General features: G+C 43.7%; 2 protein-coding genes across 3 annotated transcripts in view; one reads left to right on the top strand and one right to left on the bottom strand.

Moving 5' to 3' along the window:
* Window positions 1-936: 936 nt before the first annotated feature.
* On the top strand, window positions 937-4,186 carry LOC120027187 (NADH dehydrogenase [ubiquinone] 1 beta subcomplex subunit 9-like). Of its 2 annotated transcripts, none has more exons than XM_038972072.1 (3): window positions 937-1,096; window positions 3,130-3,239; window positions 3,748-4,186. In XM_038972072.1, exons 2-3 carry the CDS (start codon window positions 3,138-3,140, stop codon window positions 3,877-3,879), a joined length of 234 nt encoding a protein of 77 aa, XP_038828000.1. In that variant the 5' UTR covers window positions 937-1,096; window positions 3,130-3,137; the 3' UTR covers window positions 3,880-4,186. The 2 variants fall into 2 exon arrangements, with proteins under 2 accessions (XP_038828000.1, XP_038827999.1); XM_038972071.1 differs by having other exon boundaries at window positions 941-1,186.
* A 2,209-nt stretch (window positions 4,187-6,395) lies between these two features.
* Window positions 6,396-23,915, bottom strand: part of LOC120026812 (protein MTSS 1-like) — a 48,735-nt gene continuing 31,215 nt past the window's right edge. Inside the window, exons 5-14 of the mRNA XM_038971526.1 lie at window positions 23,684-23,775; window positions 23,068-23,142; window positions 17,543-17,700; window positions 16,848-16,955; window positions 16,527-16,624; window positions 15,759-15,969; window positions 10,709-10,837; window positions 9,603-9,761; window positions 7,172-7,331; window positions 6,396-7,021 (exon numbers count right to left, since the gene is read on the bottom strand). Of these exons, the coding sequence (XP_038827454.1) occupies window positions 6,396-7,021; window positions 7,172-7,331; window positions 9,603-9,761; window positions 10,709-10,837; window positions 15,759-15,969; window positions 16,527-16,624; window positions 16,848-16,955; window positions 17,543-17,700; window positions 23,068-23,142; window positions 23,684-23,775 (1,816 nt within the window). The remainder of the gene's footprint in view (window positions 7,022-7,171; window positions 7,332-9,602; window positions 9,762-10,708; window positions 10,838-15,758; window positions 15,970-16,526; window positions 16,625-16,847; window positions 16,956-17,542; window positions 17,701-23,067; window positions 23,143-23,683; window positions 23,776-23,915) is intronic.

Here is a 23,915-nt window from a genome sequence, read left to right as displayed (position 1 = left end):
CCCCCATACTGATTTGAGGGATGACTTAAATTCCTCACGGAAAAAAGTGTATTTAATTATGAGTATCATATTTTTGGTTTGACTCCAATTGAAAGAACTTTCTTATGCCATGCTAACTTAATTCTCCATACAAAGTTTGCGATAAAGCATTTTCTAGGACTTCACTGATTGACACCAGCAAGTGCTATTATGAGCAGTTGGAACCTGTTGGAAGATGGTGTAAACAAACTACTTTTGAAGAGTAGCATGAAATGCTCTTCCCTAGGGGAAAAGGGCATTTTCAAATGAGGTCAAGGAAAATGTATTTCAGGAAATGTAATCAGCTTCCGGTAAAGAACACTTTAATAGTGTTGTTGTAAATGGTGTTTGCCCTTTCCACAGAATCCTCATTCCTTGCAGCAGCCATGACCTGAAGCACTTGTCTGGAACAGAAAGGTAAAGAAGGGATTGATATCACAAAAATCAGATATCATCCTGAACAACAACCATACATTCAGTTATCACAGGGTTAATCAAATCAATGCAGCTGGTAATGCTCAGATTAGCATGAATGAATGAATAAATCTAGTTTCAGTCATCACTATAACATACTGTATGCCAGGGTTCCCCACTTTTATTTGGCCCCCAAACTTTTCTGAACAAAAAAAAATAGCTATTTCATTTAACATAAGACTGTACAAACACCAGGAAATCAGCTCCAAGTGATTTTAATTTAGAAAATCTGTTACCAATTATTCCCACGCATAATAGAGACATGATCGTATACAAATGTACGTTTTGTGCTTCTTGCCGTCAATTTGACAACTTAATTTTAATTATGTTCCGGCCCCCGTCCATCAAATTGGCCCGCGGCTGAAGTTGATGATCCCTGCTCTAGAGCATTATCAGATATCTTTCCCATTTTTTGTGCGCAACGTAAGTGTAAAACGTAATGCCAAATCGCAGACATCCAATGTCCCACAATCCTCCTCGCCGCCGAAACTGACAGCAAAGACAGTTTAAAATTATAGTGACAGGGGATAATAAAATGGCCACTGCTTACCTTACTCAGAATCAAAAAGTCTTGAGGCACCTTGAATCATCGTGTATTTTTTAGGTACGCCAATGTTGTTGTCGTTGGGATGATGTTCAAAGCTCGTATCGACTGCATGGAACCAACTAGAACCTAACTACAATAGCTTGCTAGGTAGGTCACCCTCTGTTTTCCCGTGGGATTAATGTTACACTCGCTGACATGCTATCCAGCTGCTGGACAAACAAAATTAGCTAGCTAGTGTTAGGGTTGCGAAAGTTCAACTGAGATAGGAACAGTAGCACACCTGAACTTGGTTAAATATAATTGTTTAATTCAAAAGTTAATAAATGGCAAATACAATTTCCGTATATACGGGTTCAATGTTTCATCACGCAGGATAAGACAGAGAACTGATTTGTTTCTGACAAAGATATTATATTATACTCGTGACAGAGGTTAGTTCCCGCTTCCGAGCCGGCCTGTCAGAGTAGAGACTGGGCGTGGTTTAGACTTACCCAGCCTATCGTTGATGTTGGCACACAAGCTGGTCCCAGCTTCTTTGCGCTTTCTGGTGTCCTTTCACTGTTGCTGTGTAGATTACGCTCCTTCACCCCAGAGACTGGGGTCAGACAGTTTTATAACATTGTCTGAGATATCTGCACCTGTATACATTGTCCACTGTTCTTGCTCAAGGCTAACTACAGCTTCCCAGCTTCTTATCTGAGCTAACTGTTACTTCCAGCACACACACACAGACATCCAGGCGCCCAGGCCAACAGGTTGTCAATATCCAATCACATATGATATAGTTAATAATCACGTTTGTTATAGTATTCAATGACATATGATATAGTTGCTAATCACGTTTGTTATAGTATTGGGTTATAGTGCATGACTCAGAACCTCACATGTGTTTTTCGTGTGTATAGTTTATCTGTTATTGTCTGGTCAGCAGTCTCCTGATTCACCCCCCTCCTGTGTCTCTCTAAGATTAGCACAGTCTCGGCCACACAGTACAGCGCCCACACTACTGATACTTTGTTGCATACACACACATATTTCATACAGTACAGCGCTCTCTTTAACACACACACATTTCAGGCTGATATTCATGGTTAGGCCCTGAGCACTGGTAAAAGTGAGAACAATGGAAAATGCAGGTTCACAAGAGTCAGCAATTCAAACTTTAATGCATAAGAAGCCCTACTAGCTTATAGTTAGTTAAGCATGTCAAAAAACCTTATAAAAACCCCACACTAGTCGTTAGCCAACTAGTTAACTATCTGTTCAAATTGGTGCTCTGTAACGTTACGCTGATAGTGTGTTTAACGTTAGTATACACAACTGACTGAGTGTAGTAGCCTGTTATTGTTGACACTAACCGAGGTACTACCCCTACTTATTTGGTTTACAGAGATAAATACCGCTTTTACGCGTGCATGTGAAGGGCACGCTTCGAGAAGGAAATGGTCAAAGCCACTATGATGCAGGAGAGGAGGAAATCTGGTCTAACCAACAACCGCAGCCTTACCTCTTCCCTGACTCTCCAGGAGGAACTTCCTATGAAATATATGAAATGTACAAGGTAGCTAACTAAATTAGGATGTGCGTTGCGGATACATACAACTGATTCTCAAATATACCCCCAGCATGTTATTGCACCTCGTGAAAGTGACAGGCACGTTTTAATTTTCGTCAAAAACAACTCTATATTGAAGGAGTGCCTTTGATTTGACGGCCTGCACATGCGCAGTTCGGTGCGAGAGACCGTTAGACCCGAGGATGTGTTTCTGTGCATGAGTTTGCTTGCCAACGTCCCCATGACATTGCCTACCAGCGTGAACTTGGATTTCTGTTGAAGTAGTGTCTTTGTGATCTTCATACGGTACGATCTTTGCTTATACTTATTTTTTTTAAAGTAAGATCTTCACAAGTGCCTAGTATAGTACCATACAATGATTTCTGCCGAAGGTCTGGACCTTATGGCACAGGAGGTAGTGTGCTTGCTCTAATTACTGGGCTGCTGATTCAATCCTCTTAGCTGTTGACCCTCAAATACTACAATAGTGAAGCCATGCATTGTCTGTTTCTGATTTATTGTATTGTTTTTGCAGGTCCCTGAATGGTGTCTAGATCACTGGCATCCCTCAGAGACGGCCATGTATTCTACTTTGCCAAGAGGGAGCAGTGGAAGAACCTGCGAGAACAGAGCTGGGACAGAGAGGTAGGTGAGGCTACAGTCCTTTTTCCATAAATGGAATTCTGTCCATTCTCATATGTTCTTGTGAAAGTAACATTTTCTGTGCTAAACAAAGCATCAAAGTTAAAGAATGCATGGTTTGATGTTCACAATTTTTAAAAACATTTACATTTTAGTCATTTAGCAGAAGCTCTTATACAGCGCGATTTAGTGCATTCATATATCTTTGTATTTGCTGACAAGCACACTCACCAATAACCTACATCTTCCAAAAAGGGCCTGAGTGGGAAGTCTGGGAACGTTTGATTTTATGCAATGTTCTTTCAAGGCATAATCAGGCTCTTGGCATATTTTCTTTTGAAGTTCTTCAATTACTTTCTTCCTGTTGGATTAGAAATTAACAGATTAACAATGTTCATATTAATTAAATAACCCAATGAATCAATTGAGTATACTCACGTCAGACTGCCTTATTAATCAATCTACATGAATTGTTGAAATTTGCACTGTTGGTGGTGTCATCTCGATTCAGGTCCAGGAGCTGCAGGGAGTGACCCCTGCCATTGGGCCCAAGTCGGAGGCCCTACCCCCAGCCCGCAAGGACGGCGACCTGCCCCCTCTGTGGTGGCAGTACGTCACCCGCCCCAGGGAGCGCCCCGTCTAAGAGCCCCCGGATGACACTACCTGGTGATAACGCCATAACAGCACATGGCAGCTCACCATAGTACCTTCTACCACACAACAGCATGCAGATTCACCTCCTTGTGAATTACTGTCCCTCTGTAAAGATATTGATATAATGGAGTAGTTTTGGAAGAGGTTGCAGTATGCTTTGTCAGAAGGTATTCCACCCTGCCTGAATTGACAGTAATTATTTAGTTGTAAAAGCAGGTGACTTTCAAATGTACTGTAGCTGTTATTTTCCTGTACAAGGACATCTGTTTAAATAAATGAGTATAATTATTGGGAAATGCTTGATGTCTCTTGATATGCATTGTGCCGTATCTTGAGCAAGTGATACCGATTTTATGATCTCCATTCATTGTCAGGAAATCGTACTACAACAAATAAGACATTTAGAAAGCAGAAAATCAAAAACACTTTTAGAACCTTTTTCAACAGACTTACATTCTGCTACATCTTTATTTTTAGCTGAAACAACTGTTACATAGAAAATAGGAGACAGAATTCAGGAACTGAACAATTATCTTAGAACACCAGTGGTACAGAAAGAGGTCAACTCTGTCCAAACATGTCTCTAGGTCATCAACAGACTTGCAAGGCTAGAGTACTAAAGTGTATGTCAATCTATCCCAATCTGCATCCCAATGCTCCTTCCTTTCATTGCCTCCTTTCCCTCTTGTCAATGAACTTCAAGATGAACAGTTTACATCATATTACTTTTACCTGTCATATATAAGTAGGCTAAGACCTCTTGCATCTGGCCATGAAGGAAATGAAACTGTTGCAGACCATTGGGACAAAACCTTGTATTTACAAGGAGTGAGTCTTTTACCATGACCAAAAACAAACTTATTACTTCTAACCATTTAGCATACATAAGATTTGGCAATGTATCGCTACATCAACGGGGGAACTACAGTATATTACAGCTAAGTTTTACATGGACTATCAGACCATTGTATAGAATAATTGAGTCAGGAGCTATACAGGATTTTTAGCGTCATGTGCATATTGTTGCATCGGCCACACTTTAGTTTCCCCTGTTACCTATCTTTAGTTTCCCCTGTCTTGAATGGAAAAATAATCAGGCTTCAGTCATTATGCAGAAAGTCCAACTGCTCTTAAATGGGGGAAATGTGTTGGGATAAATAGGTTCAGTATAAAAACGAGCTTTGACACTTAAGAGTAAAAAATTTAAAATAACATGCATTACTCTATTTAGTTTAATGGGTTGTCTTGAAATTATGTTTGACAGTACCCCTGAGCTACAACTTACACACCACTAACTAAAGTATGGCGTTCGTGAAAAATAGTGGAAAAAAAGAACGTTTTGGATGTCTATACATATTAGGCATTGTCATCTTGTGAAATACTTTAGGTAGTCGCTATAGTGAATTCTGACTTCATTCAGCTGAACACAAGCTAACACAAACTTGACTTTGTAACCTTTCCAACTCTTTTTTTTAAACATTTACTAATACTATTAGTTTATTGTGTTTGAATGAGTTGTAGTTACCAGTGATCACCACTAGAATAGCTTTCACAGAGTACTAGTATTTTCACAGCAGGACGAGCACTTTTAACGTTTTCCATTTACATTTGCGTATGAATCCTCTGTATGACATTTAGCACAGCATCACTTATATTGAAATAAATGATCAATCTCAGCGTAATGGGAACTTTCTTCTCTAATAGAGAAAAACATGAAATTAAATAAGACTTCTATTCTATAGCCACCAATCAATGAGTGCTTCCACTGACACCTGAGTTGCATTCAAGGTAGAAACCTGTGCAACATATTACTATTGACAAATGATGTCACACCCGTTGACAACCACTGAGTATATTGTTAAGGATTGCAGGTCCTTGTGTCCTTTGTTGACTAAGAAGCTTCCTATTGATAGTGGGATGTATTTAAACATGTTTGTTCTCATTCTTTTGGAGTCTAATTTATTGGGGTGCAATTAATTGCGGTAGAACATGCAAATTTATACATTTTTCATTGGTAAAAGAAAATAGAAAATATTTGATATATTACAGAAAAGTAAAATACCGCTTTCCATTGTAGTTATTTTCTTAGGTACTCCTTTTCTGCACACAATCTTACCTTGTATGTATTTCTATACCTTCTATGTGTTTTCACATAAATGATTAATCCTATTCAGTAAAATAAAGTCATTTAAGTTAATTCAGCTCGAAGCCTTTTGGCACCTTTCATGACAATGTACGGGCAAAAGGAGAAAGTACGAAGAGGAGCATCGAACGCAAAACATACAAACGCATCAAAATATAAATATGTACATACAAATAAAAGATTTGATATTTTTCGTCATTTGAAAATAGTCAAAGCAGTTGTCAGTCCGTTCCCTCCTTTCGTGCATATTTTCACGCATCTTGACTCCCACCCTTTTCTTAAACCTATAGGGTGAAGACACTGAGTTACTGTATGTAGGTGATTGAATCTGCTCCATTGAGGGGAAGCCCGACCTCGCACTCTCACACTATTCGCGGCGCCGACCGGTCGTTGGACATCGTCTTCTTCAGTTTGACCCCTCGCCGTATGGCCAAGAGCACATCTTCCCCCTCGCCGCAGCCAGGCTCCTCCTCTTGAACCTCTGGCAAGGCCTCACGGTCCCACTCTGACAGCCTACTACCAGGCTGAGGTGGGGGAGTGGGTGGATCGGAGGAGGCCTGAGCATTCCAGGGTGCCTTGGGAGACACCAAGCCGTTGTCCCCCGCTGAAGAGAGTGGGCTCAGCGGTCCCGCTCCCTCGCTCTCTCCTCTGAAGAACAACCTGGGGTGCTCGGGAACAGTGGGCGTCTTGACAGGGATCATGGGGGTCTTGATGGGGATGGGGCCCAGACCCAGGCCTCCGGAGGACCGCCGCAGGTTGGGCTTGGAGGAGGGCGTGCGGCGGATGGTGGCCACCCCGGGGGTGACAATACTGCCGGGGGAGGGGGCTGTGGGGGGGATGCCCGCTGTGGAGGCCGGCCGCTTGGCCTGGAACATGCGGCGGTAGGACTGGCTGATGTCACTGTTGCGGGGGATGGTGGAGGACTTGTTGAAGTCGGGCTGGTCCGTCTCTTGGTCGCCACCCACGGAGAAGTAGTCGTAGTCGGACACTGGTGGGACGAGATGATATGTGGATGAGGATCATTGTCACTTACACTTTTAACATGCAGTACACTTCAAATGCACATTTTTCATCCGTATAGACGCTGATAACAAAATGCCATTAGACAGAGGAGACACACACATACACACTACAGTACCTTGTGAGGGTATGGTGTCCTCAGAGCAGCAGGGTGTGGTGTTCTGGGTGCTGTAGCCACTGGAGCACTGCAGGGAGTCCCTGCTGGAGTGCTGGATATCCAGCTGCAACCCGCGGGCCAGAGCCAGGGCCAGCTCCTCATGGGCCTCCGCCTCCTCCTGCTGACACACATACATTAAGACATATAGCTTATACATACCTATGCAATATGGGCCTTATTCAGACTTGAGATAAGTTGCCTTAAAAGATAATTCCGCCACTTTTCAACCTCATGTTCATAATCTCCAACACCATACCACTGTCTACATGTCTGAAAACAGCGTGTTTCTATGATCTGTGGTTAAAAAGATAAGATGAAAGGTACTAAAAAAATGCTTCTCCATGATTTTCTAGCCAGAGGAACGGTATTTTTTGATCCCACGTCACCGCAAATCTCATAGTGTCAAATGTTCTAACTTTTAATGATGTCATCGGGTAGAACTTTTTAACTTCAAACTTAGAAATATGCCATTTTCACATATGTAGACAATGGTATTTTGCAGGAGATAACATAGACTTAATTAAGTAAAAAATAAATAAAAAATGTACAGTAAGTCCATGTTAAATCTACTTATCTTATGTCAGAATTCAACCCCATATAAATTCACATAACAGCAAGCATACAACAATATACAGTGCATTCGAAAAGTATTCAGAGCCCTTGACTTATCCACATTTTGTTACGTTACAGCCTTATTACATTTAACATTTAAGTCATTTAGCAGACGCTCTTATCCAGAGCGACTTACAAGTACATACATTCATACTTTTTTTGTACTGGCCCCCCGTGGGAAACGAACCCACAACCCTGGCGTTGCAAGCGCCATGCTCTACCAACTGAGCCACACGGGCTCAGTTGGTAGAGCATGTCAGAGCAAAAACCCGAGACAGGATTGTGTCGAGGCACAGATCTGGGGAAGGGTATCAAAAAATGTCTGCAGCAATGAAGGTCCCCAAGAACACAGTGGCCTCCATCATTCTTAAATGGAAGAAGTTTGTAACCACCAAGACTCTTCCTAGAGCTGGCCGCCCAGCCAAACTGAGCAATCGGGGGAAAGGGCCTTGGTCAGGGAGGTGACCAAGAACCCGATGGTCACTCTGACAGAGCTCCAGAGTTCCTCTGTGGAGATGGGAGAACCTTCCAAAAGGACAACCATCTCTCTGCAGCACTCCACCAATCAGGCCGTCATGGTAGAGTGGTCAGACATAAGCCACTCCTCAGTAAAAGGCACATGACAGCCAGCTTGGAGTTTGCCAAAAGGCACCTAAATACTCTCAGACCATGAGAAACAAGATTCTCTGGTCTGATGAAACCAAGATTGAACTCTTTGGCCCGAATGCCAAGCGTCATCTCTGAAGGAAACCTGGCACCATCCCTACGGTGAAGCATGGTGTTGGCAGCATCATGCTGTGGGGATGTTTTACAGCGGCAGGGACTGGGAGACTAGTCAGGATTGAGGGAAAAATGAACTGAGCAAAGTACAGAGAAATCCTTGATGAAAACCTGCTCCAGAATGCTAAAGACCTCAAACTGGGGGCGAAGGTTCACCTTCCAACAGGACAATGACACTAAGCACACAGCCAAGACGATGCAGGTGTGGCTTCGGGACAAGTCTCTGAATGTCCTTGAGTGGCCCAACCAGAGCCTGGACTTGAACCCGATCAAACATCTCTGGAGAGACCTGAAAATAGCTGCGCAGCGACTCTTCCCATCCAACCTGACAAAGCTTGAGAAGATTTGTAGAGAAGAATGGGAGCAACTCCCCAAATACAGGTGTGCCAAGCTTGTAGCTTCATACCCAAGAAGACTCAAGGCTGTATTCGCTGCCAAATGTGTTTCAACAAAGTACTGAGTAAAGGGTCTGAATACTTATGTAAATGTGATATATCTGTGTTTTATTTTTAATACATTTGCAAAAATATCTAAAAACCTGTTTTTGCTTTGTCATTATGGAGTATTGTGTGTAGATTGATGAGGGGAAAAAACTATATAATCCATTTTAGAATAAGGTTGTAACGCAACAAAATGTGGAAAAAGTCAAGGGGTCTGAAAACTTTCTGAATGCACTGTATATACTAAAAGCATATTTCACACCATACAGACAACTGCATTTAACAGTACAATAGACCTGGGTTAAATTCTACGTGAATACTATGTAAATATATTTTTTAAACTTAAGCTGTGCTTGATTGAGTTTTTCCTATAGTATACAGTAAATAAAATAAATATTTGACATGTATGGAGCCCAGGTCTGTCGTACAATATAAACACATACATCGCATTCTAATGAAACATGGTCATATATACTGTACATCTCTACATTTGGGGTATTGGTATTAGTATCCACACGTTTCTGAAATTATGGGTGTAGCTATATCTTTGTATATTTTACCTTGGCTGTTATGACTGCATTGGTTCCCTTGGCTCTCTGGGGCTCGTCCCCTGGTGTGGTGGCCTGGGGGCTGCTGGGATTTGGAGTCTCCCTCTTCTCCTTGGTCCTCCTCAGGGTGTTCACCATGGGCTGGTCGTAGGGCCCTGGCTTGGCCCAGTCCTGCACAACACAGAAAGACAAAGCTCTTGAGCAAAGCCCACAAAGAATAGCTCTGCTCTGTTGTGTTCATTAAGCAGGAAACTGAAGAAAAAGGACAAACTGATTGTATAGCATTCATGCCTTTATGAATGACATATGACTTTATGCTGTATGACTGACTCCACATATAAATACTAGCATAATGTAACCAGAGTGTTTGCAATCTCCCTGTGATTTGAAAAGTGTATCAGTGTTTGATCACCCACAGGGGAGACTGGAAGAGGAGAAAAAGAAGGAGGAAGAGGAGGAGGCGGTTGATGACAGAATGGACGCACCTTCCAGGTGGGGACCTTGGAGGAGGGGATCATGCCCGGCCCCAGGGCGCAATAGGGGGGGTAGTCCACCAGGAGGGCAGAACTTGGTCTCGACCATGCCCACACGGGGGAGGTGGGAGAGTAGGAGGGCGAGGCGAGGGGGGTGGAAGGGGAGGATGGAGGGAGGTCGGGGTAGACCTCCTGCATGCCCCCGCCTGACAGATAGAGGGCAGTGGAGGGCCCGTGATGTTGATGATCGTGCCCGTTTGACAGCTGAATGTGAGTGGAGGACAAAGTGACACAACAATGAGAAATGATAATTCAAAAGGGCGGCTGCTGGGAATGAAACAATAAGGTGAAAATAATGCACACGACTGAAATCAGATGGAATCTAATTATAATATCAAATCATGGTAGCAGACACCTGTGTCATGTTCAGTAGGCACATTTTGAACCAAAGTGAAACGGAGAAGGTAGGCTACTACCTGAACTTAAGAATGCTCCCGTATTTAAGGCCAACTGAACATGACCCTGTTGTCTATGTGACAGGAATGAGGGAGGTTTGATCAACCACCAAAACAGTGTACTTAATAATACTGCTCATGTTTAGGGGAGAATGTACGTATCTGAGTGTCTAAGCGTGTGTGTGTTCACCTGTTCCACCCTAGTGCTGGAGCAGGTCTCCTTAGAGGAGGCAGGTGAGGAGGAGGAGGAGGAGGAGCAGCTGCCCTCACTGACAGGCTGGCAAGTCTCGGAGACGGCCGAGGATGAAGAGCCAGAGGTCTACAGCAAAGCCGTGCAGCAGGACAGAGAGGGACACACACACACACACAAATATATAAAGAAGCAGTTCAAAACAGAGCAGCCACGAAAATACGGTAAAAAAGACAAGATGCACAGACGGAAGGACAGAGAAAAAAAGAACAGAAGAAAAACGTTATGGATTTGCAACCTCGATAAGAAGGAAAACACATACTGTATCATATAAAAACTATAAGCACTACAGCAAAGCATGAAAGTTATGCATATAAGTGTGACTTGTTACACACTAAACAGCTAGCAGTACGCAGATGCAGAGATTATTATTATTAATAAAATCCATTGCATAGTCATAGGTGCTTAGCAATGTTCCCTCCAAGCTGAGCACAGTAGTCCCGAGACTGCAGCGCAGCTTCCCCAGGACTAATGCACAGAAGAAATCTTTGCCCACGGAGAGAAGCACGTGACTGAACTACACTGAACTTTTCCCCTGTTAGTTAACACTATCAACGTTTCCCTTTGCTGTGGCAATTGTGATCGAATCAACGTAATATTTGCCACTTTCAACAAAACATACCGAAACAAAACGAACTATGCAAGAGATGTTGTTGTAGGCAGAACACATCGGAGTAGGGTTCTATTACATTGACGGCATAACCTATCAGAGCTGCAGTAGACCTATATGCAAATAGACCATTGCCATACAGTTGAAGTTGGAAGTTTACATACACTTAGGTTGGATTCATTAACACTAGTTTTTCAACCACTCCACACATTTCTTGTTAACAAACTATAGTTTTGGCAAGTCGTTAGGACATCTACTTTGTGCATGACACAAGTAATTTTTCCAACAATTGTTTGCAGACAGATTATTTCACTTATAATTCACTGTATCACAATTCCAGTGGGTCAGAAGTTTACATACACTAAGTTGACTGTGCCTTTCAACAGCTTGGAAAATTCCAGAAAATGATGTTATGGCTTTAGAAGCTTCTGATAGGCTAATTGACATAATTTGAGCCACTTGGAGGTGTACCTGTGGAAGTATGTCACGGCCGTTAAAAGAAGAGGACCAAGGTGCAGCGTTGTGAGCGTACATTTTCCTTTTATTTAATAAAAATGACGCCGAACAAAACAATAAACACTACAAAAACAAACCGTGAAGCTAAAGGCTGAGTGCCATCAAACAAAGTCAACTTCCCACAAAGACAGGTGGAAAAAAGGGATACCTAAGTATGGTTCTCAATCAGAGACAACGATAGACAGCTGCCTCTGATTGAGAACCACACCCGGCCAAACACAAAGAAATAGAAAACATAGAAATAAAGAAACTAGAATGCCCACCCTAGTCACAGGGCGTGACAAAGAATTTCAAGGTCTACCTTCAAACTCAGTGCCTCTTTGCTTGACATCATGGGAAAATCAAAAGAAATCAGTCAAGACCTCAGAAAAAAAATTGTAGACCTCCCATCCTTGGGAGCAATTACCAAGCGCCTGAAGGTACCACGTTCATCTGTACAAACAATATTACGCAAGTATAAACACCATGGGACCACGCAGCTGTCATACCGCTCAGGAAGGAGACTCGTTCTGTCTCCTAGAGATGAACGTACTTTGGTGCGAAAAGTGCAAATCAATCCCAGAACAACAGCAAAGGACCTTGTGAAGATGCTGGAGGAAACAGGTACAAAGTATCTATATTCACAGTAAAATAAGTCCTGTATCAAAATAACCTGAAAGGCCGCTGCTCCAAAACCACCATAAAAAAGCCAGACTACTGTTTGCAATTGCTAAATGGGGACAAAGATCGTACTTTTTGGAGAAATGTCCTCTGGTCTGATGAAACAAAAATAGAACAGTTTGGCCATAATGACCATCGTTATGTTTGGAGGAAAAAGGGGGAGGCTTACAAGCCAAAGAACACCATCCCAACCGTGAAGCACGGGGGTGGCAGCATCATGTTGTGGGGGTGCTTTGCTGCAGGAGGGACTGGTGCACTTCACAAAATAGATGGCATCATGAGGCAGGAAAATTATGTGGATATATTGAAGCAACATCTCAAAACAACAGTCAGGAAGTTAAAGCTTGGTCACAAATGGGTCTTCCAAATGGAAAATGACCCCAAGCATACTTCCAAAGTTGTGGCAAAATGGCTTAAGGACAACAAAGTCAAGGTATTGGAGTGGCCATCACAAAGGCCTGACCTCAATCCTATTAAAAATTTGTGGTCAGAACTGAAAAAGCGTGTGCGAGCAAGGAGGCCTACAAACCTGACTCAGTTACACCATCTCTGTCAGGAGGAATGGGCCAAAATTCATCCAACTTATTGTGGGAAGCTTGTGGAAGGCTACCCGAAACGTTTGACCCAAGTTAAACAATTTAAAGGCAATGCTACCAAATACTAATTGAGTGTATGTAAACTTCTGACCCACTGGGAATGTGAAGAAAGAAATAAAAGCTGAAATAAATAATTCTCTCTACTATTATTCTGACATTTCACATTCTTAAAATAAAGTGGTGATCCTAACTGACCTAAGACAGAGAATTTTTACTAGGATTAAATGTCAAGAATTGTGAAAAACTGAGTTTAAATGTATTTGGATAAGGTGTATGTAAACTTATGACTTAAACTGTATACGGATCTGTGCCATTCACTTTGAACCGGACTGTGTTTACAGCATGAGCGGTCGTGAGTAGATGCGCTTGTTTTAAGATCAAAGCGAGAGCTGCATGTAGCCATGTGCACATTTTGTTCATATCCTTGCTAGTTAGTGAGTTATTAGCCCAGTTATATATCATTTGTAGTCAGCAATAGGGGAGTGATTGCTTCTTACAAGCACACAAAACATGTACATTTCTAGACAACTTTGAAAAGCAAGTCAGGTAAAGAGCTTCTATTTGTCTTAAAGGGGCAGTGTTGTATTTTGAGACAGGCTTGAATAAACTAAGTAGCCAATAGGCAGAGGGTAGCGTAATTTGTCAGATTTTCTGTAATAATGGTATAAAAATAATAATGCATTTTTTTGTAAAGTGGTATCTTGCATCAAATAAAACAACATTTTCAGTCACCTTGTCTGAAGGGCAATTGGATAAACAGGTTAATGTCAAGCCCTGCATGATTTTTTTCAAAAGTCTCGTGGAATGTAGACCTACACTGAACACCACACATTGGCTGCTACTGTAGGATGAATGATAGAACAGCTATTTCCATGTTAAAATGTTATGGGATGCATTTTTTCCATTGTTTTTGATGGTAGGCCACTCTGGTAGGCCTACATTATAATTAAATAGCCACAGTATTCGACTTGGCCACTGTTAAAACTGTCACTTAAAACAACAACTGTGCTTTTCAGCCATTAAAAGCCTTCCACATTAGCACAGCATTTGAATGGTAATTAGAACTACATAGGGCATTGTTTGAGTTGAGCAGCTACAAAGCAGGCATATCTCCAGTCACCTGAGACCACACAAGCCTTACCTTGTATTCAAGCAACACTGTAGTTATCATACATGTATACAGTACATAAGGCCTTTACATGATCTATGTACAGTGACTAAACACACTTGGTGTGTGTGTGTGTGTGTGTGTGTGTGTGTGTGTGTGTGTGTGTGTGTGTGTGTGTGTGTGTGTGTGTGTGTGTGTAATCAATCAGACCCAGCTGTCTGTTGGGCTAGCTCCCAGCTGCTCACCCCTGTGGCTCTACTGGTCTAATGTAATGTAATGGGGGTGTGACTGAGGATGACTCATCGAGATCTATCTGCACAGTCTCCCACAGCGACGCCACCACTGCTGTCTCTAATGATCCCCGTTACCTAGCAACCTGGGAGGATTCTTTCTGACCAGTAACAAAGCCCAGGTGGAGAGAGTGAAGTGTCAGTTGGAATACAATGTCTCTGTTACCGTGTGTGTGTGTGTGTGTGCATATGTTTTAGTTTATATGTTACTTCTTCAGAGTGTGTTTAGGGTTTCTGTAATATGTCTGTTTGAGGGGTGTAGATAAAGCAGTTATAACACCAAAAGGAGGGCCGAACCCACCCCCATTCACATCGACGGGGCTGAAGTGGAATGGGTCGAGAGTTTCAAGTTCCTTGGTGTCCACCTCACCAACAAACTATCATGGTCCAAACACACCAAGAAAGTCATGAAGAGGGCACGACAACGCCTATTCCCCCTCAGGAGACTGAAAAGATTTGGCATGGGTCCCCAGATCCTCAAAATGTTCTACAGCTGCACCATCGAGAGCCTCCTGACCGGTTGCGTCACCGCTTGGTATGGCAACTGCTCCGCATCCGACAGCAAGGTTCTACAGAGGGTAGTGCGTACGGCCGAGTACATCACTGGGGTTAAGCTTCCTGACATCCAGGACCTATATTCTAGGCGATGTCAGATGAAGGCCCAAAAAATTGTCAAAGACACTAGTCACCAGTCATAGACTGTTCTCTCTGCTATCGCACGGCAAACGGTACCGGAGTGTCAAGTCTAGGTCCAAAAGGCTCCTTAACAGCTTCTACCCCCAAGCCATAAGACTGCTGAACAATTAATCAAATGGCCACCCGGACTATTTACATTGACACCCCGCCCCTTTGTTTTTACACTGCTGCTACTCGCTGTTTATTATCTATGCATGGTCATTTTACCCCTACCTACATGTACAAATTACCTCGACTAACCTGTACCCCCGCACATTGACTCGGTACCGGTACCCCCTGTATATAGCCTCGTTATTGTTATTTTATTGTGTTACTTAAAAAAAGAAAATATTGAGTAAATATTTTCTTTACTCTATTTCTTGAACTGCATTGTTGGTTAAGGGCTTGTAAGTAAGCATTTCACAGTACGTTCTATACCTGTAGACAAATACAATTTGATTTGATTTGAATATGACCAGAGCCATAAATATTGTCACCACAAGTTCCTGTTCTCAGGCTCGTCTCTCTGTAGTACCTGTGGGTTGGTGTCAGAGGGCATGGGCGAGGGAGACTTGGACTGGTAGGCATCCTGGGAGATGAAGCCAGAGTCATGGGAGGAGACACTGGAGAGGCGGGCGGGCCCTTGCTGAGGGAGGGCGGAGCTCCGGTAGCGGTAGTGGGAGGTGGGGGAGTGGCAGTGAGAGCCGCTGGAGCGAGAGTCGCTGCTGTTGACGCTGTTCAGACTACTGCGAGAGATGAGGAGAGAATACAGTCATTTGGTTACTACGGATATTGGTAACTGGTTCTCAACTGTCTTAACTAAGTAAATAGATAAATATTGATTCAAAGCCATATTTACAGCTTTCCGTTTTTTTATGGGTTTACAAACCAGCTAAAATGTATCCAACCTTCCAGGAGAGCCAATGGTTTTCTACTGAAAGACTGTTACTAGGCACATTGCAAACAGCTACAGTTTGAATATGTTACAGCGCCAGCCACAAGCAGAGGTTGCTAACAAGCTTGCCTGGAAAACAAATTGGATGGTCTCTCTGGCCCTAGTACCTAACACAACAGGCCTCCTCGGAAATCATTGAGACAGTTAACTCGTTCATTTCGGAGAGGCCACTGCGGCCTCACATTTGTAAACATCCCAATTATGGCAATAATGCCAAAGCTGCAGTTCCAGCTCCAATCCATCAGATGACGGAGGAGGACTGATGCTAGGCTGATGCGTCACTCCCAGTCACTACTATCAGCTGAGAGGTTTTTGGTGTAGTGGTGATTATTGGGCATGCTCACTAACCTGCACATGCTGGACTTCCTGGATGCTATGGTGCTGGGGGAGGAAGGAGGGGTATGGTAGGACCAGCTGCTCTCAGATCCCTTCAGGTCCAGAATGACCTGGGAGGAAAAACGTCACAACAAGACAATTTATAAACCAAACATCTTGTAAAAAAAGCAATTGGCAGCCCTATTTCTAGATGGAAATAGATGTATTTACCATTGTACCTCCAATCATGTGAATCAGTAACACAGAGACACTTACAGTTATCCAGAACACGAGTGTAACATGCAAAAAGAGGACTATTAGCCCTGTCCTGAGGGTGCGGACCAAATCACTGACCTGCTCGCTGGCGGGGGGCAGCTTGTGCGGGTCCATGGTCAGAGCCTTCAGGTCATCAGTGAGGGTCTGCAGGTGAGTGATCTCCCCCAACATGGACATCTCCTCTTCCTGATGAACAAGAAAGGAGGGTTGGTGTAAGGGCTTGTGCTAACTTATAATTGTGGTATACACTTCAAATTTGAGCTTGTTCTCCATCGACTTAATAGTTCTACTTTTAGACTTCAGTGAATTGAAGCAGGTCATCCCTCTAATGGGATTTTTCTGATCTCTTTGGAGAGCAACATTCAATGGCAATAGAACAACTTAGAATATATTACATTAATCACGTTCACAGGTGCAGAGGAGCAGTAAACTGACCAGCATGGACTAGCGCAGATTGCGTATACTTACAGAATAAACATTTACTAACAAATGCAACACTTGGGTACACATACACCTTCATTAAAAAAAAATCCAAATAGTTCACTTTAAAAGGATGAGATGGTTGTTTGGACCCTCGAAGTGCACTGTATATTAACACCCATAACAAAGACGCTATTGGTTGGAACTCATTTGTTAGAACAACATGATTGGTTAGAATGTGTTGAAACAATTGTGTTCGCAGATTCTACTTAATTTCTACATATTTTCTTCGGCCCAGCAAACCCTAACAAATGACCTGTGTTTGACAACACAGGCTGTTGGTGTGGACTCACCACAACGGGCCTCAGCATGGAGACGAAGGTGCAGAAGCGGCTCCTCTCCTCCACCAGGGCCTTCCTGACCGCCTGCTTCTCCGTCTCCTCCAGAAACAGGTACTTATCACTGATGTCCTGCATGGCATTGTCCAGCTGTGGCTGGATGTCCCCCCGGCCTGCGGCACGCACACACGCACGCACGCACGCACGCACGCACGCACGCACGCACACACACACACACACACACACACACACACACACACACACACACACACACACACACACACACACACACACACACACACACACACACACACACACACACACACACACACACACACACACACACCACCTTTGTTAGTTTGATCCTAATTTAGGGTTAAGACAAGGTCTATCTGAGTACACAGCAACATAAACTATTTTCAGTCTCAAGCCAGATGTTTATGACTGAAAGAATTCTGAGGTGAAAACAGGACGAAAAGTCACCAATGTCTCTTAAAGATATGTTTTAATTGAATTGTTGTGGTTTTCAGTTGTCACCATCATCCTTAGATATATAGTTATATAGATATAACCATCACCACAGTCCCAACCATCTTTGTAATTCCAATTCCAACCAATCCCTTGGACTACTTCACGCTTAATCTTTTGATCACTAATTTATATCTATGAGCACAATCCTCACAGTGCTATCTCAAGCACCAATCAAATCATGCTGTGGAACCGGTTGGTGTTTACATCAGGGTCACACCCTCACAATATTACACAAGCTCAGCATTCAGGAACACAGTGAAGAACCACAGCCCTAGGCAAGGTACACGGAGTTAAAGCAGGATATTTCCCCCCCCCCCCCCATTGAAATGCACTTATGTAATCGCAAAACAGTGCATTGTTCTGGGTTTGGGCATTTTACCCTCTCAAAATCAACCACTTGTATCAAAACTGTCTTTGGTTTTACTGACATTCTAAAATCTAGATGAGTCATATCAATGAATTAAAAAAGTGTTGGAACTCTCTTTCTTATTGGTCTATTAACTAATGTACAACGCACAATCAAAGTAGATTAAGTATCATGGTGTGCTAAAAGAATACAACTGTTGTCTGATCTGATAGAGAAACGTTCAGTAATCTCCTCTGTAGGTTTTAGGGACGTAAACATGCAATTAAAGTTTTACATTTCTCAGAAGAGCCAGTACTATTTATGTGGTTAAGGCTAGATAGATGGAGGCCCTTCTTATTTTCCAGGGAAAGCACTGCAACGGAATTCCTTAAAGGGACATAGAACCAACATTTGGATCACATTCGGCATGTTGATGCTCTCCATTGCTCTCATTACACTCATAGGAATGCACTGGGGGAGTTTTCCTGCACTATATAATAGGCTAGGGAGACTATTGGACCAGAGTGATCTGACCACATTTGAGGTTCCTCAGGGGTCAGTTCTCGGTCCTGTTTGTTTTGTCTTACGGGTGAGTTTGAAGGTGGAAATCAAACTATTTTGACGGTCAGGATAATATGGTCTTGTATACAATCATAACAGGCATTTTATGCAACTAAAACAGACTGGTTCATGAGGCAGATGTCTCGTTTTTCATGTGTATGGTGAATGCATGTCAGGGAGTACCATTCATAATGTTTTAGCATTCTATCACATCGAAAATAACAACATTGGAAACCTCTACAAACATGAATGATATACATCTAAAATCTACAAATTCTGTAAACAGGTATATCACAATACAAGCTGTACTTGGTTTCATAACAGGCAGAATATGGTGAGGGTGAGACAGGAGTCAGATCAGAACATTACTCTAAACAACAAGAGGTTGAAAACTGCTCACAAGTCTATATCATATCAGAGCTGTCAGAGAAGAGGCCCTGATTGTTGGCTGTGACTGTGGGATACAGAAATGGCTCCTTTAAAAGTGGTTTCAGTGGAGATCTACAGGTAACTTCCAAAATAAAGCAAACACTTGAGTAAATGAGGGATACAAAGTATATTGAAAGCAGGTGCTTCCAAACAGGTGTGGTTCCTGAGGTAATTAAGCATTTAACATCCCATCATGCTTAGGGTGTATAAAAATGCTCAGTTGCCCATTATTTTGGCTACCATGGCTAGAAGAAGAGATCTCAGAGACTTTGAAAGAGAGGTCTCAAAGGAGCATAAGGTAAGGTGTGTGTGTGTGTGTGTGTGTGTGTGTGTGTGTGTGTGTGTGTGTGTGTGTGTGTGTGTGTGTGTGTGTGTGTGTGTCGGTGTGTGTGTGTCGGTGTGCAGCAGGAAATATGTCCGGAATTTTCCAAAGGTCTTCTGGATTTCAATTAGATGTAAACACACCACCACCAAAGTACTGTACAATATAAACACTGCTCACTATGTAAGATGGTGAGCGAAGGACAGTTTTGAGAATGTGTGTGTGTGTGTGTGTGTGTGTGTGTGTGTGTGTGTGTGTGTGTGTGTGTGTGTGTGTGTGTGTGTGTGTGTGTGTGTGTGTGTGTGTGTGTGTGTGTCTCAGTCACCAGATCTCAACCCAATTGAACACTTATGCAATATTCTGGAGCTGCGCCTTAGAGTTTTTCCACTACCATCAACAAAACCCCAAATGATGGAATTTCTCATGAAAGAACGTTGTCACATCCCTCCAATAGAGTTCCAGACACTTGTAGAATCTTTGCCAATGTGCATTGAAGCTGTTCAGGAGGCTTGTGGTGGCTCAACTCCCTATTAAGACACTATGTTGGTGTTTCCTTTATTTTGGCAGTTACCTGTATATTGGAGCCAAACAGATAATGAATTCCACAATTATTTAGTGATGCTGCCCCAGTCCTGATCTCCCCTGATGATACAAAATTAAGCTGCAGCGAAAAGCCAAAGGGAGTCAGTGAGGTATATTTGAAAGCAGACCAAACTCATGACACAGTGAGGGTAGTGGGTGGGGGGAGGGGACCTCAGGGGAGACCGGAAGAAGAAGAGAAGCAGGGACGAGGAACTATTTTGGGCATTCAGGAGATTTTTAACCCTTGAGTGAGGAATGTGACCTCACAATATGAAACAGACCAGTAGACAATGTGACAGGGGATGGGGACGAGACCACACACAGGTGGGAAAGGTCAACGGCGGTCAACAGGTCAACAGAGAACCGTGACACAAAGGGAGCTACAGGGGGCAGCGACTTACCGAACACGTCAGCTGGAAAGAACAGGGGCGTGATCGGATGCAACAATGGCAGTTGGAGTAGAAAGGAAAAATCTCAGTCAGTTTAGACCCAGGAAAAGGAGACCTGTTCTTGAATAGCTACAGGTTGCAGAATTGTCACATATCCTTATTAACTTATGCATTGCAGAATATATTAGACTTTGGCCCAAAATCGTGAAGATATAAAGTCTGTAATAAAATCCAATGGATTGTTATTTGCACAATATAGTCCCTCCTTAAATCCAGACAGATAACTTCCCCAAAATAACTGTCTCTTCTGCCTCTCATCCCATAACTATTCTGACCCTTTGCCCTGTCACCTGGGACAGTATGAGATGTGTCTTGGTAGAATTCAGTATCAACACTTTTGTCTCCTCCCGCCACCACCAAATCGGATTTACCTTCAAAGTCAAAGTCACAGAGAGCCTGGTTCCAGTCATAAGCAGTCCAAACCAGACACCAGGCATCCTCAGAGTCACCATAAGCAGTCCAAACCAGACACCAGGCATCCTCAGAGTCACCATAAGCAGTCCAAACCAGACACCAGGCATCCTCAGAGTCACCATAAGCAGTCTAAACCAGACACCAGGCATCCTCAGAGTCACCATAAGCAGTCTAAACCAGACACCAGGCATCCTCAGAGTCACCATAAGCAGTCCAAACCAGACACCAGGCATCCTCAGAGTCACCATAAGCAGTCCAAACCAGACACCAGGCATCCTTAGAGTCACCATAAGCAGTCCAAACCAGACACCAGGCATCCTCAGTCACCATAAGCAGTCCAAACCAGACACCAGGCATCCTCAGTCACCATAAGCAGTCCAAACCAGACACCAGGCATCCTCAGAGTCACCATAAGCAGTCCAAACCAGACACCAGGCATCCTCAGTCACCATAAGCAGTCCAAACCAGACACCAGGCATCCTCAGTCACCATAAGCAGTCCAAACCAGACACCAGGCATCCTCAGAGTCACCATAAGCAGTCTAAACCAGACACCAGGCATCCTCAGAGTCACCATAAGCAGTCTAAACCAGACACCAGGCATCCTCAGTCACCATAAGCAGTCTAAACCAGACACCAGGCATCCTCAGAGTCACCATAAGCAGTCCAAACCAGACACCAGGCATCCTCAGAGTCACCATAAGCAGTCCAAACCAGACACCAGGCATCCTCAGAGTCACCATAAGCAGTCCAAACCAGACACCAGGCATCCTCAGAGTCACCATAAGCAGTCCAAACCAGACACCAGGCATCCTCAGAGTCACCATAAGCAGTCCAAACCAGACACCAGGCATCCTCAGAGTCACCATAAGCAGTCTAAACCAGACACCAGGCATCCTCAGAGTCACCATAAGCAGTCTAAACCAGACACCAGGCATCCTCAGAGTCACCATAAGCAGTCCAAACCAGACACCAGGCATCCTCAGAGTCACCATAAGCAGTCCAAACCAGACACCAGGCATCCTTAGAGTCACCATAAGCAGTCCAAACCAGACACCAGGCATCCTCAGTCACCATAAGCAGTCCAAACCAGACACCAGGCATCCTCAGTCACCATAAGCAGTCCAAACCAGACACCAGGCATCCTCAGAGTCACCATAAGCAGTCCAAACCAGACACCAGGCATCCTCAGTCACCATAAGCAGTCCAAACCAGACACCAGGCATCCTCAGTCACCATAAGCAGTCCAAACCAGACACCAGGCATCCTCAGAGTCACCATAAGCAGTCTAAACCAGACACCAGGCATCCTCAGAGTCACCATAAGCAGTCTAAACCAGACACCAGGCATCCTCAGTCACCATAAGCAGTCTAAACCAGACACCAGGCATCCTCAGAGTCACCATAAGCAGTCCAAACCAGACACCAGGCATCCTCAGAGTCACCATAAGCAGTCCAAACCAGACACCAGGCATCCTCAGAGTCACCATAAGCAGTCCAAACCAGACACCAGGCATCCTCAGAGTCACCATAAGCAGTCCAAACCAGACACCAGGCATCCTCAGAGTCACCATAAGCAGTCCAAACCAGACACCAGGCATCCTCAGAGTCACCATAAGCAGTCTAAACCAGACACCAGGCATCCTCAGAGTCACCATAAGCAGTCCAAACCAGACACCAGGCATCCTCAGTCACCATAAGCAGTCCAAACCAGACACCAGGCATCCTCAGAGTCACCATAAGCAGTCCAAACCAGACACCAGGCATCCTCAGAGTCACCATAAGCAGTCTAAACCAGACACCAGGCATCCTCAGAGTCACCATAAGCAGTCCAAACCAGACACCAGGCATCCTCAGAGTCACCATAAGCAGTCCAAACCAGACACCAGGCATCCTCAGTCACCCTACCTTTCTTTGCCTTCTTCTGCAGCTTGAGAGTGTCGGAGGATTTCTTTTTGATCTCCTGACGGGCTTTCTTGTACTCTGCGGAAGGAAGGGAAACACAGTGGACACAACGTGTCACACATTGCCATTGTCAGTGCTTTGAAGTGCGGCGAACAACCGAAACGAGGGCGACTCCTAAAAAGGAATAACATCTCATTGATCTTTGTTCTGAGGGACTCGCTTCCCGTCGTAACATCAGTATGATAAGTGGTGGCTGGAATCAAACCCTGCAACGAGGGACTGCTCTTTTTTTCTCTACGGGGGAGAACTGAACTCCCATGTTGGGTATTATTGAGCGGAGAGGGGGATTGGGTTTGAAGTGGTTAGCCGAAGCACATAAAAGCACTGTTGAACTACAGACTAAGTAAAGTAATTCCTTTAAACACAAGGGAGTATGAAGTGCGATATCTAGCTAACCAGAGTGCTACTGCAGTAGATGGAGGTGATGAGTGTATGCAAATTATACTGTACGACTGCAGGCAATAATGGGGTGAAGGAGTAGAGTGTAGTGTGGAGAGGTTTGAGAAAGTGTTTGTGGTAGAGGTAGTTTACTGTGTGTGTCTGTGTGTGTAGCCCCTACCTTTGGCGTGGTCCTTGTCCAGCGTGTTGGCCACTCTCTTCCACTCCTCCATCTGGTCTTGCAGAGGGTTAATCAAGCAGTCGATGAAAACCCTTGGGTGGGGATTACAATTCAAATCAAACAGAGTGGAGAATAACGATCTGTAGCAGAGATAATGTACACAATACATTTTTGGGGTTGTGTTCCTCTAGGCGTGTGGTGTGTGTAGATACTGTAGGCAATTTAATCTCCT

This window comes from Salvelinus namaycush, chromosome 32 (genome assembly GCF_016432855.1).
Source record: "Salvelinus namaycush isolate Seneca chromosome 32, SaNama_1.0, whole genome shotgun sequence".
Classification (NCBI taxonomy): domain Eukaryota; kingdom Metazoa; phylum Chordata; class Actinopteri; order Salmoniformes; family Salmonidae; genus Salvelinus; species Salvelinus namaycush.
This window is presented reverse-complemented; position numbering and strand designations above follow the sequence as displayed.

What these genes read in the sequence shown, in the direction of transcription:
- LOC120027187 (XM_038972072.1), top strand. Translation starts at nt 3,138, where the DNA reads ATGGTGTCTAGATCACTGGCATCCCTCAGAGACGGCCATGTATTCTAC. An exon ending in AACAGAGCTGGGACAGAGAG is followed by an intron (nt 3,240 to 3,747) that starts GTAGGTGAGGCT and finishes ATCTCGATTCAG; the next exon opens with GTCCAGGAGCTGCAGGGAGT.